The 15,304-nt window shown below is 33.4% G+C and overlaps 1 protein-coding gene across 1 annotated transcript in view; it reads left to right on the top strand.

Moving 5' to 3' along the window:
- LOC125071796 (ras-like protein family member 10B) overlaps positions 1-12,946 on the top strand; it is a 34,321-nt gene extending 21,375 nt beyond the window's left edge. The window contains exons 2-3 of the mRNA XM_047682179.1: positions 2,279-2,427; positions 12,323-12,946. Coding sequence (XP_047538135.1) covers positions 2,279-2,427; positions 12,323-12,946 — 773 coding nt within the window. The remainder of the gene's footprint in view (positions 1-2,278; positions 2,428-12,322) is intronic.
- The last annotated feature ends 2,358 nt before the right edge of the window (positions 12,947-15,304 follow it).

Below are 15,304 nucleotides of genomic sequence, written 5' to 3' on the forward strand. Positions count from 1 at the left end.
ATTGTCATGTTACAGTGTTAAATGAAAAATGTAAAGCTACCATCGGCTTGGAAAGAAGATTCTGCAAAGATTAGGCAAGAAACTCATGACATGAATGATTCTGCCAAAGTATTAAAATCAAATCTACCTAAGGTTATCTACCTTTGATAAATTATTATTTCCATTAGTGATTAAGATAAATGTTCCAACCTTAGTTTGCCATGATACGATAGTCATTACACTGTCAGTAATGAATAACGTATCGACTAAGCTATTAATAATGCTTTCGGGAAATATGGGGGGATAAAAGTGAGGGATATAGGTCACAGGGCAGATCAATCATATCTGTTGATTATTCACTAACATATTCATATATTTATAAAATATATTCCTATTCTTAGAATAAATCTTAAAAACATGTCGATGATGTCAACAATACGGGAGTTGATTTGACCACCTCATCTGTCATATAGAGTAACCAAAAATTTTAACAGCTTAAAAGTTTAGGTAAACGCGATTAATAAACACACTTAGCTCAAAAATTCTGAGCCAACAAACAAAGGCTATTATAAGGTCGTTCTATTCTATTTTTGACCATATGTAATGCTCATGGGTCATTAACTTTTGCATATTTAGGGAGCTTCGCCGAGCGAAGACCGGCATGGGAGGGGTAGTGCTTATTTAAAAACGATCTTGAACTTTCTTCAACGAGAGTCCGAAATCTCAGAAACTAAAACAGGCAGGTAGGTTCCTTATAGGGTGTAGACATCTGCTAAGAACGGATTTTACAAAACTCCACCCCTATGCGAGTAATATGTTGTTGTCGAGTTGGAAATTTTGAATTTTATAAATTTCGCGCGGATAAAGCCGCAGGTTCAACTAGTAATATTATAAAGAAATAAAATTTCTTTTTTTATATGTAAGGTCGCTGGAACTAAACATCCAATTTCACTGGTAGAAAGTCACATTATGCCTAAATGCTATAAATTACTTATGTATCATATTGTTTTCATTATTTATTAATTTGCGTCCGTGCAAAACCGGAGCATATCACTAGTTACATTATGAATATTGTAAATAAAAAGTGTTTGCTGAAGATTTTAGCCTATCGCAAGAGTAAGAATCCAATCTTTTAAACTAAAAGAAATCTTAAGAAAGTACTGAGTACTGAGGCTATCTAAAGTCGTCTCATCCCATAAAAGAGTTACTGATACTATGCACTCTCATCATCATATAACGCTATCAGCATTTACTTAATGGTACGACTGTAAGCCCAACTGGGTTAACGTCGAAGTTACCACCAATTTATTGATTGTTGTGTTCCGTTTTGAAGGGTGAATGAGCTAATGTAACTGAAGATACAAGGGAGATCACATTATAGTTCCCAAGGTTGGTCAAGCGTTGGCAATGTAGGGAATCTATAAAAAAAATTACGGACAGTGGTGACCGCTGACCATCAGATAGCCTATTTGCCACTTACTTACTTATGCTATAAAAAAACATGTTGATGCAATTATTTAAAAAAAAAGCACAGTAATTATTTAATATCGTCGACGGTCCTTAATACGAGAGCGGAATTACAAATTATCCGCAAGCTCGGAAAGGTGATAATTGAATTGCAGTTTAAATGAATTTTAAAATGAATTAAGTGCAATATCATTGTTGATAAAATTTTATAAATGAATTTAATTATTTTTAATTAAAATTACCATTTATCGAATGTATAATTAATCTTATATATCGTAGTCAACTAAAAAAACACTCATTGCCGTAAATAAATTGTAAATATACATGTATAATTATGTTTTTATTCAAGCCTTAATAGTATTTTATTTGAACTAAATTTGAGTAGTATTATACTAGTTTCTTTTCGGGACTTCGTTCGCTTTTAAGGGGCTGGTGTAAGGTGTATGCAAACTTTAATATCACTGTTGAGTCGGAGCCGAGATAGCCCAGTGGTTAGAACGCGTGCCCCTTAACCGATAATTACGAGTTCAAACCCAGGCAAGCAGCACTGAATTTTTATGTGCTTAATTTGTGATTATAATTCATCTCATGCTCGGCGGTGGAGGCAAACGTCGTGAGGAAACCTGCATGTGTCTAATTTCAACGAAATTCTGCCACATGATTATTTCACCAACCCGCATTGGAGCAGCGTGGTGGAATATGCTCCAAACCTTCTCCTCAAAGGGAGAGGAGGCCTTAGCCCAGCAGTGGGAAATTTACAGGCTAATGTATGTAAAAAAGATACGTTTTATTGTAATGTACTTTATTATTAAATTTAACGTTTTCTTTCTAGAATTGGACCTGGATTACTTGGAGCGCGGTGGTGTTGGCAACCTGACGGTGAGCGGTGCGCCCAGCGTGGAGCCAAGTCCAGATAGCTTGGACCTCATTAAAGTGGTACTGCTGGGCGCGCCAGCCGTTGGCAAAACTAGTATTATACAGGTAAATACTCATCAAGTACACAAATGTCTTTTTCGCTGAAGTAATATTATATACTAATAGCGTAGACCGACTTTTGTCCCAGTGATTATGGGGCGATAGCTGCACACAAAAATTCTGTTATGGTCTCATTTTGAAGATCTATAGTCATAGATGTGCAAAAAAGTATGGAATTTATTAAATTCTCGATTGCAATTTATTAAATTGTTATGAATTAATTTTAGAGAGCGGAAAAACTGCTTACTGGCCACGTAGAGAGAGGCGCTATGGCTGTATATAAAAAAAAAAAAACAAATGAAAATCGTGCGAACAGACGTCGTCAGTATCCAATGAAATTAAGTAAAAAAAAAACTGTCATGAAGTTTGTAAGTCTGTTGAATAGACGAGAAGTTTCGCGTGCGACTTACTACTTATTACAATTATGAATTAACGATTCCGTATTTATATTTGTATATCATAGTAAATTAAAATATATAGCCTTTATATTAAATCAAATCAAAATAAACTTCATTGAAGGTAGGCCATAAGGGCCTAAGCACTTTTAGATCAGTTTTGAAACTAATGTATGTATGTTACCATCGGTTCGCAAGCTCGTCTGTACGTACCACCCACTTATCAGATATTCTGCCGCCAAATTGCAGTATTCAGTATTATTGTGTTCCGGTTTGAAGGGTGAGTGAGCCAGTGTAACTACAGGTACAAGGGACATAACATCTTAGTTCTCAAGGTTGGTAGCGCATTGACGAAGTAAAGGGTGGTTAATATTTCTTACAGCGCCAATGTCTATGGGCGGTGGTGACCACTTATCAAATTCTTTACAATATTTCAGTTTTTTTTTTAAATTTTAAACAGAAAATTAAAACCGTTGTTTTATACATCGATAATGTAATGATGCGTAATGGCATACTCTCCTTTTAAAGATATTTTTAGATCTTTATACACACCATGCTCCGCCTGTGTGGGTTGGTAGATGTGTGTTACAGACGCACATGTGACGTAATGACATTCGAGACTTGCAGATTTACTCGCGATATGTTCCATCCCAGCTTCTTATTAACACGAATGAATCATACGAAAACTAAATGGAGCTGGATTGTATCTCGCGATTTTAACGTTTATTTTATTTGTGTTAAGGATGAAATTAAGTTGTCTGTTAAGTATAAAAGTTATGCACATTTAAAAATGAACTGCGAAAAACTGACAATAAAAGACCGGAAAATTAGTTTTGCATAAACTGAAGAACCACTTTAGAAATGTAGTCGAAGTTGATTTTTCCTTCACTACGCATGAAATTTTAATTTTAAAAAACTTTAAGCACATAAAAATTTATCAAGAACTAAGAACTATTCAGAATATGAAATATTTTATTTAAAATTAAAATTGCTCTTTGATAATTTTAAACGAACTCATTGACTTACAACGCTTACAAAGACTTGAAAAATATTATAAAGAAATGTGTTTATTTAGTATAGAAACCATTTGATGGTAGGGCTTGTGCCAACCCCTCTGGTTTGGTATAACCCCCTCATTAGATATTCTACCGCAAAACAGTAATACTTAGTATCAAGGAAGGGACATATTATCTTAGTTCCCAAGGTTGGTGGCGCATTGGCGATGTAAGGAATCATTAATATTTACTATAGCGCCAATGTCTATGGGTGCTCGTGCTACTTACCAACATGTGGCACTTTAACTAGACTGCCTACCTATCACATTAAAAATATAACGTTGGTAGTTGACTATGAAATATCATATACTTTAAACAAGAGTATTGTTCCGCTCAGGGAACTCTATACCTAGAACAAAATGTAGACTATGTGTTCTAAGCGCCAGCGGGAAGCGTTAACACCGAATGATATGATCTCGTCCCATGACGAAAGTATTGATTAAAAATGTATACATCTGTTAGCATTCTAAGCTCTTGAACAAATACCTAATTCACTCATATTGAAATTATATTTTTACAATAAAACTATAATTTTCTTTATATTGAGTATTTTATATATTAGCGTAATATATAGATTTCATAATCATTATAATTAACCAACATTCAACAATTATATTTATCCATTCACTAGTCAAAATGGGCTTGATTCACGTTTCGCCTAGAATATTGATTAAGTACACAGGAATTGTGATTCAACAAGAAAGTTATGTTAATAGCCATTGTTTATAAACAATTAAGTTCAATTGCTTAAATCATTTCTCGTTAAAAACTAATAAATAATGATCTAAGTATGCAAGACATATCAAATCAAATCACATTTACTTGGTGGTAGGGCTTTGCCCTACCTAAATGTGCTACCTAAATGTGATTACCTGCAAGCCCTTCTGGGTAGGTACCACCCACTCATCAGATATTCTACCGCCAAATAACAGTACACTGTATTGTCGTGTTCCGGTTAGAAGGGTGAGTGAGCCAGTGTAATCACAGGCACAAGGGACAATAACATCTTAGTTCCCAAGGTTGGTGGCGCATAGGTGATGTAAGGAATGGTTAATATTTCTTACAGCGCCTTTGTCTATGGGCGGTGGTGACCACTTACCATCAGGTGGCCCATATGCTCGTCCGCCAAACAATGCCATAAAAAAAAATCAAAATATACTTTAATCAAATAAGTTAAGTATTAAGTAAAGCACCGGTTCGGAATGTAGATTTTACCGAGAAGAACCGGTAAGAAACTCAGTAGTTACTCTTTTTCAATATTTAAAAATACAGTCATGTCAGTTAAATACAATCATATATGTATGTAATATCCTGCCTGGATGTCAACCAGCATTAACTCCACGCTTTTTTATCATCTATATAATCTTGTATCGAATTTTCATGCTTTCTTTACCAATGTATTTTTTACAAATGATTTGAATTTATAAAACGGCAAAGTTAAAAATGTCATAATATAGTGTACAAGTGTGTGCGAAAATACAGGAGCCCTCTCACTCACTCTCACTCTCACAATCCGATGGAACTGCAAATCCGACGCGACCGAAAAGAGTTAAGGTACAGTCCCAGTTGCTTTTCGTGCTTTCCGAGGTAAGGGAGTGTACACACTTTCAGGCTCTAGGCGGCTAGCGACTGAAAAACCCTTTAACTTGTCATCGAATTGAAAAACTTAATATAGAAATATAGTGGGCCGCACGCGAAACTTCTCGTTGATTCGACTGATTTTTACAAACCTATGACAGGTTATTTTTTAATTTAATATCATTGTAAACTGACGACGTCAGTTCGCACGATTTTCATTTGTTTTTTTATTTTTTTATTGTATATAAACAACGCCGCTCACTACGTGGCCAGTAACTCTCTTTCCGCTCTATACAATTAATTCTTTGTTAAATCATAACAATTTAATAAATTGCAAACAAGAAGTTTCTTTATTTTTCTGCACATCTACGGCTGGAGCTTTTCAAAATGAGACAATAACCGTTTTGAGACTTGATGAGACTTTTTTTGTAATCAGCTATCGTCCCATAGTCACTGGGACAAAAATTTACTTACGCTATTCGTATATAATATAAGTACCCATAAGAATATCTATGACAAGAGATCTCGATCTATGTCTAGCAGTGTGAAATGAAATTATACAGGAAGTAGAGACAGTAAAAATAAACGAAGTACTATTTATTACCTCTATGTATCACAGGTTTCGAAACACTTTCCAAGTTTCGCAAAAAGTCCACCTGATAGTAAGTGGTAATAGCCGCCCATACTCTAGCACTGTAACAATTATCACCATCCTTGGGCGCTACGATATTGTGCCTGTACACGCGCTTATTCAGAACTTCGAACGCCTTCAAACCGGAACACAATAATCCTAAGTAATTCTCTTTGGCTGTAAAATATCTGACGTCTTTGTGTCGTACCTACCACCAAGTGAAATTCTGTTATAGTTTACTAATATTTGCAATCATACTATTTAAAAATAAGATCACAAAACCTAAATGAATTTTATCAAAGAGTTCAAGCTCCAATTACCATTTGGAAAGTACAAAAATAACTACGAAATTAAATTCATGAAATTGGCTTGATTTATTTTTTTCGTATTTTACGAAGCATAAACAAAGTTCGCTTTGATGAATGCTATTATAAATGAAAATCACACACTCGTAATATTATTGATTTCGTTAACACGACAAATATTTTAAAAATTGTACGACTTTCATCATATTTGTTTGATATATAAATTAATTTGGAATCAAATTAAAATTAACTATTTATATATATATATATATATATATATATATAATAGTAAACAGCTATTTACTATTAATAAACTAATAAAAAAGGTTCTACGTTTCGTAAAAACTAATTATAAAAAAAATACAATTAATTTTTTAATAATATTACACAATTTACAGTACATCAACAGTCTATAAATGTCTTGCCATTGAGGAGAGTATTTGGAGCTAATTCCACCGCTCTGCTCAAATTCAGTTCGGCGGATACACATGTGTAAGAATTTTATTGATATTAAGAATTAAAGATTCCTTACGATGGTTTCCTTTACTGCCGAGCATGAGATAAATTATAAACACAAATTAAGCACATGATACTGGCGTTGTATGAACGCAGTTGAACAGTCGCTGCCAGTTTGTCATAGAGTGTTCACGTACCATTTTGTAGCATACTGACTGCTGACTGTCTTACAACTGACTTTCTGTCCGATACTGTCTACATGTAGCCAGTTACTGCGTCCGAAATGCCAAGTCACTGGGTCCAGTTACTGACCTCGTGTACACCTTGCAACAATTACTAAACTTTACGAAATTGAAACCCGGGCAAGTACCAATACGATTTTATGTGCTTAATTTGTTTAGTTCTTTGCGGTAATAATATTTCGACAGAGTTTTGGGCTTTTTGCAAGCCCACTCATCCTTATCCCACCGCCACACACATACACACATATTTTAGTACTGGTATGATGGGTGATAACATCTTAGTTCCCTTGATTCGTGACGCATTGGTGATGTAAGGGAATGGTTCAAATTACTTTCGCCACCACCACCACATTGGGTCGTCCACCTAATTTGAATACACAGGGTTATTGGTAATTAGACGTAGGGGTGATGATTGGCGATAATTTAAAACCCCTTATACATTATTGGTTAAAATCATTACAAATCGTCATACCTATTAACTCCTAACGGAAATACGTCGACTTACCAATAACGAGGTATATAAAAAAAAACACAAGCATTCACTAACCAGCATTGGAATCGAATGGTGGAGTCCAACCTCAAGAGTGTTTTTCCCAGCAGTGAGATATTTACAGACTGTTCCCAACTGGATTTACTTACGTGGTACAAAATATATGGAGATTTCATTTACAACCTACGATAAGGCTCATAAAATATGCAACGAATGTGTTAAACGCGGCTGAGGTTTACCATCTATTTCCATAACACCATTATCTCTAATGGTTAGTAATCAGGAAGTTTCGCCTATTATAAAGACCAGTATTTAAATAACCTTAACGCAAATTAAACGAAAAAATCCGATTTAAAAAATTTCCACGAATGTTAATCACATGAGTACTTAACAACGTCCAATCGCAAGCCCAATCTTGGAGCTTTACTGAATTAAAATGATCATTAATATCGGTACGCATATATATATAGCCAAGGAGAACAATGTGCCTCACGTTTTCCATTATTATTATAAAATTATGATTTACAAATACATATATTATGTTTTGGAGAGCAAGCTTTAGGTTGAGGTTAAAATTTGGTATCCAATTCTATTTTTTTTATCGTCTATTTTTCAGCCTTGCTTGAATAATTAGGAGTCATTTAGAATACTTTATTTCTGACGCTCGCCTCCAGCCTAATAGCTACTATGAAACTGTACCTTACTTGAATAATAAAACAGGAACGCAATCTCTGACGTTCATTGAATGAGAGATTTTATGGCAGATTGGAAGCCGTACTAAAAAGACTGAATAGTACACGAATAAATTTTCCTTGCCCTGCTTTGATTGACATCGACTACTTCAAAAGCAAATAATTTTATAAATTGAACTATTTTGTGCATAAATATACGTATGAAAACCCTGAGAGTAGCTCATACAGTTGAGATTTAAAAGAAAAATCCAAGAGTTTTTTATATTCCTATTACATATTTACGTTTTTACAGCGTAACTACTGATTGTGAAATTCCAAATATTTAAATATTCAGGGATACAATCGTTTATTTCATGAGTCGAAAAATGTCTTTACCATAATTGTCTCTAACTGATTTGTAGCTTGATGCATTTCCTGATAAACGTTTTATTTTACGTCGTCATCAACTTATAGCTGCCTCGATCTCTTTAGATCTAGATTTTTTAGAATGTTTCGTCTGTTGAAAAAAAAAAACTAAACTTTATAAAAAACAACAGATTAATTGAATGAGGCAATCGAGAGACACAATGTTTTAGGTAATTTATATACCTAGATAGAGTGTTGCAATACAAAACAAATAAAACAAACAAGCAACTTAATTATTTTGGTGTGCGTGAAAGCTACGCTTGACACTCGCCAAACGACAAACTATTTTCCTAGTGTGCGTGTCAAAGTCAAAAGTCAAAAATCTTTATTCAATATAGAAGTGTTTACACTTGCTTATTGATTGTCAAAAATCTACCACCGGTTCGGAATTTAGCACCTCGGACCTGAGAAGAACCGGCGAAAGAAACTCAGCGGGGTATATTTTGTTTTTTTTTTTTTTTTAACCATTTTCATGTACAATTTTACTTAGAAACAAACTGTTGGCCTTTATTTTTGTCTCAGCTATGATAGTTACCTAGATATCAATCAAACGTAGATAAACCTTTCTAGATACCGTAAATAAAAACCTTTGCGACCAAGGAGGATATTATACAACGATTCACGGACATGTGATTCAAAGTCAAATTCAAAAATCTTTATTCAATATAGAATCGTTATACTTTATTGATAGTCAAGAATTTTTTTTTACCTTTCGAAAAGAAACACCTAAGATTTTAAGAGAACCGGCGAAAGAAACTCAGCTTGACTTTTCTTTTTTTCTATCCCTTTTTATTTCTTTCAACAGTCGTATTTACAATACAATTATTTGTATTTTCTATTTGAAACGGCCTGGAGGTGTTTAATTCCCAAGATTTACTACCATCTAAAAGTCATTAGTTTCCGAAAAATCTTCATGAATTTTACATTTTATAATTTTGAACATTTTTTGGATCCTTTTCTTAAGTAAAATTGTCCATTTAAAGAACGATTACCCTGTGTACCCTGGTGAAATTATTACGTTTATTATTAGTTAATCTTTTATGATTGTTTTAAAGCTTTAATTGGAGCGTGGAGAGTAATATAAAACTCGTTTCGGAATGTACACGGTTAGTTTCCCTCGGACCCTTATTTATCCTTTTATTTACCTTTTGTTATGGAACTTCTACGTCGTTAGCCATTATTCAAATTGTACCTTTATTTATTAGCTCAGCTTCAGGGTAAACAATAATAGTGAATTATTCTATTCCAATAAAATTGTACGAATAACACACTCTATTCTAAAAGCGCTCCCAGACATTCCTATACAATTTACAATAATAATACTGCAATAAGGCATTTTTTTATATTGCCTAAGTAACTTACTAAAATGCCTGTACATTTGAACTAAAAATTTAAAATATTTATATGAAGCCCGTGAATACACAAACTATGTAGCATTTAAAAATATTATACGACTATTCCTGGAGTCGATTGCCAATCAAAGCAAGTCAATGGAAATAAGCTTGGATGTACGAGTATATGAATAAATCACGCAAAGTGACATCCTATTCCTTTAAAAAAAAAGTCTACACAGTGGATTTACAAACGATTAAGATATTGCGCAATGAGAAATGATAACCTCCTGTACGTTTAATGTCTGCCAAAAATAAAATATAATTAGTTTATCTGTAAAACAATTCTCAATCTCCTTGATGAACGATTATTTAAATTGTAATGGAGTCTGCGAGCTAATTCTATTTATTCAAATGTCAACCTATATTACAAAAGTGTGCAAAGTGTAGATATTCGTCTAATGCTATAAGTATATTCTTTAAAATCAAAACGAAGCACGCTTGGAATTCTAACCATATCAAAATATTTCCATATTTACGAACAATTTGGACCATAGTAGATACATCAACGCGTTCGTATGGCCCATTTATATGCATGACAAACCCATTCTGAATATGATATAACTCGTAAATGTTCAAAATTATATGTAATAACGTCCCCTCACAAAGACCAACATTTGATCCAATATTGTTCTTTCGTCACGTCCTGGGAAAATTATATTGTTACCAATGCCATATAATTTCAATATATAAGAACCAATACGGCAATGTTGGATCAAATATATGTGTAATACAACTTCCATCAAAGGGAACATTCAAGTATTACGTAAACATCAAAAGGGGGACGGGCGGTCTTAGCTTTGCTTATTTTTGATGACATGGGGTATCGGGGGTATGGTGATTACGTCAGCACTATTTACTTCTATCGAATAAATGTCCATTAATTTTCTCTAGACCCTATAAATTCTTATTTGTAGTTTTAAATACTGCTACACATAAACACCGAGATAGCCCAGTGGTTAGAACGCGTGCATCTTAACCGATGATTTAGGGTTTAGGGTTTAACCCAGGCAGGCACCACTGAATCTTCATGTGCTTAATTTGTGTTTATAATTCATCTCTTGCTCGGCGGTGAAGGAAAACATCGTGAGGAAACCTGCATGTATCTAATTGCAACGAAATTCAGCCACATGTGTATTCCACCAACCCGCATTGGGGCAGCGTGGTGGAATATGCTCCAAACCTTCTCCTCAAGGGAGAGGAGGCCTTTAACCCAGCAGTGGGAAATGGCAATACAGGCTGCTAATGCTAAAAAAAAAATGCACATAAACACACTTGGGTAAATAGTTCAAAAATGTATGTACAAATATTTGCGTTAGCCTATGGGTTGGTTGGGTATGGATGGGTGGAGAGTCAGTTAAATACTACTAAAATCCTGCTTACGTAATACTTGAATGGTCCCAACGGGCACGTAGTCATTAGGCAAGTAAGATTCGTCTCAATGTTTCGTTATTACGATACGTGACTTCGAATAAAGATAAATCTATTTTTATATCACATACTAAATTGATTACAGACATGCGTCCTTGGGAATCTACCTCATAGAAAGTTATTTAGCTTACATTAGCATAGCTCGGTCAATATATGGTATGTACTTAATGAATATATTAAAAGCATAACACCTCGCTTTATTTAAATTGGTGACAGCAGGCCTGAAACAATTTTTGCCCAGAGGATCGAAATTGCGATACAAGGAGGAAATGCTTCTAGCATTCTTGCCACTATTCCACGCGATCATGATTTTATAGTAATTATTTTTAATTTGTTTATTATTATGGCCTTCATGTTAATTTTTTTATGTAAATAATAAATAAAAAAAATTTTGATTATTCTATGGAGATTCTACGATCTATTCGAGATCTATTTCGAAACGGTGGTAACTTTACATTTAATCTTGTTAGATAAAAATACAAATATGTAAAAGATCACTTGAATTAATTGTAATTTGATTGAATAATTACCATCGCCATCATGCTCTTGTCGCCGGCGCATACTTTGGTTGGTATTGGTTCAATTGGATTGGTGCAGAAAGTTTTTCTGACTGCATTAAATACTATTGGATAGGTTGATATATTCATCTGATCCCATGACCCTCATGAAGATTTTAAATTTTGCTTGAGACTCTAAATCCTCGATATAATTGGTAAAAGCGCTTAGCGAAAATTTCCTTAGAAGTATATAAAAAAAATATATTTTTGTGTACCCAAAATTGTTGACAGATTTACCGCCTTTAAAATATTAAAATATATCTTTTGTTACAGCAATTCGTCTGGAGCGACTTTTCGGAAGAATATGTGCCAACGGACCGCAAACATACATTTTATCCTTCGGTGATTATCAACGAACATTTGTATGAAGTTAAAATAACCGACGTTCCAGTCATACCTTACTTTCCAATTAATTCATACTACGAATGGGCTCATTACAGATTTTATGGATTACGAAACGCCACTGCCTATATCCTGGTATTCGATCTGTCGAACGTGGAAACGTTTCAGTATATTCGAACATTGAGAGATCAAATGGTTGAAAGTAGAGATATGAGGAATGTACCGGTTCTGGTAGTCGGCAATAAACAGGACCTCCTGTGTAGCACTACACCATCGGCGGCGAGTGGTCTCCAGCAATTGGCGATGGCTGAAAGTGCGTGCGGTGATTCTAGAGAAAAGAGAAGGAACATAGTGAACCTTGTTCGCAAACATTGGAAGTGTGGTTATGTTGAGTGCTCGGCTAAATATAATTGGCGCGTGATCGCTGTATTCAAAGAACTGATGGAGATGATAGATGCTCTCGAATGGAGCGGAGGAGGTAGAAGTTCAGAACCACTCCCAGATTCTTCAACTGGAGGTGGGTCATCGAACGAAAACCGCTGCACTGTTGCTTAGCGCTTTTGATTTATAAAGCTTATGTTCAAAACATTTGGTTTCCAAAATTGTTAGAAAACATGAGGAAAAGTTAGATTAAGCGTTGATTTTAAAGTTCCGGACAATATATTAGCAATTTGCAATACTGTTAAATTAGTCGTTATGCTTTGTAAATTGTTGCAGAATATTTTTATAATATGTTTGAAATTAAAAAAAAAATGAAATCATTAGTATTTGTTCTACTTTTAAAACTTGTGGAAATCTATTGCGTTTACTTATATTTAAGAAGTTCATACCTCAATAACTTTACTGATTATGCCGTTTAGAACATAAGTAAGTTTTATCTGAGATTTTTTTATTAGTTAAGTATCTATTATATATATTACTTTTATCAAAAAGTAATTTGTAAGAAATAAGATTTTGTTACTGAAAAAAAGTGCAAAAAATTGTTTTCTTCCAAAAAAAAATATCATCTATTTCAATTGTATGCAGGAAAACGAAAGCAAAACGAAAAGAAAGAAATCCACTCCGGAAATTATAACTTTTGACGTATTTCTTTGAATATTAAAAAAAAAAAACAATTCCTCGAGGCATATAAAATTTCGGTCGAGATTTATGACTTTGACGATCATTGTTTTGGAGTTAAAGCTACTTTTAACTATGAATAATGATGGTAATTTAAAAATATACTTTTGACACTGATTGGTCAAATCAAAACGATTTGATAAATCCAATCTATAATTATGATAAATAAAAGTTATTTTATTTTATAATAAGATGTTTTGAATAAGTCCTTTAAGGTATAAAAGTAATATGTTAAAGTTTATTTAAACAATATCGTGTTAATTATAAAAATGTACTTTATTCCGTAGCATAATATGTTACAATAAAATTAAGTCATCGTCAGTCACCTATGATATTCTCAATTCAAATGATATCAAAATGAATTGTTTATTGATATAATTAAATTATTTTTATATAATTGTTAATGTATATACATACTGTGGTTTCTTAGTTATTTGAAATAATTATTATAGGGCTGATTTTAAGTTTTATCTATGAAGCATAACTTCGGTAAAATTTGTACTTTCAGTAGTCAGTTCAACAAACATCTCATAATAACCGTTATTGGAGATATTTTTATTAAGAATGAAACAGATTAATATTTATGAAGGAAAATGTCCTCTTTGGCTGACTATAAAGGTAAGACGCACAAATAGAGAGGCACAAATTGCAGAAATCTTGAAGATTAGTTCCGTAAAAAAATTTATTGCAAAATCTCGATTTAAGTATTGCGTTGCACATAATTTTAAGCTTCATCCATAAATACCATTCCAAACTATTTTCATTGAAAACACATAAATATCAACATCAAGATTTAACTATTTGAATTACACTACAAGCATTAAAAAATAATACCAAACATAATTGGGGGCTTAATATAAATGAGCTTAACTTTATTGATATCAATACAAGTCAAAAAAAGTATTTATTTATCGTATTTTTTTGATTTATAACAATATTTTGAAGGCAATTGTGCAAATTAGCCAGGCGAGGCCGTATAAGCAATATCACATAAGTTGTTAATATTCTACCAACTACGGTTACTGTAATGTTATGTTCCTTGTGTCTTTTGATCGGTTCGCTACGCTGATTCAGAGTAGGACTAAATTTGCTTTGAACATCGATAATAACTCTTACATTACACGGTTTCCCTTCTGGGAACTGAGTTTGTTAATGTTAATTTGCATTATATAGCACGGAGAACCACTGGTGTTTCGCAACAAAGTTCTTACATTTCTGACAATTATAAAGTTCTAACATTAATTTGTGGATGACACTTCGGGATACACAATTCCAACTTTCCGAAGATACCTATCATGGTTATTGAGAAATATACAGGAATGTAATTAATCACTGTCACATCGAATTTTTTTGGATTTTATTGGGTCCTCCCTATTTTTCTGTTTATTATTAATTGCATGTTATGCAAAGTGGAAATCTTTAGCGCTTTAAACAAAATTGTAGGCAAAGTGTAAAAAATCTTAATATATTTTTTTGTTGTTATATATCGGTATTTAATTTATTTCATTTTATTTGAAGATAGATCTTTATGCAAACCCATCTGTGTAAAACTTACTAATAACTAATTCTACAGTCAAACAGCAATCCTCAGTATTGTTGTGGCCCAGTTCTAAGGGTGAGTCAGCCAGTGTAACTACAGGCACATGGCGTAATATAACATCTCAAATCCTAAGGTCAATTGGTGATGTAAAGAATGGTCAATATTTCTTACAGCAATGTCTATGGGTGATGGTAGCTCCTTACCATCAGGTGGTTAATTAGTCCGTCCGTCTATATATGTCATTAAGAAAATGA

The sequence above is a fragment of the Vanessa atalanta genome, chromosome 20 (genome assembly GCF_905147765.1).
Source record: "Vanessa atalanta chromosome 20, ilVanAtal1.2, whole genome shotgun sequence".
Classification (NCBI taxonomy): domain Eukaryota; kingdom Metazoa; phylum Arthropoda; class Insecta; order Lepidoptera; family Nymphalidae; genus Vanessa; species Vanessa atalanta.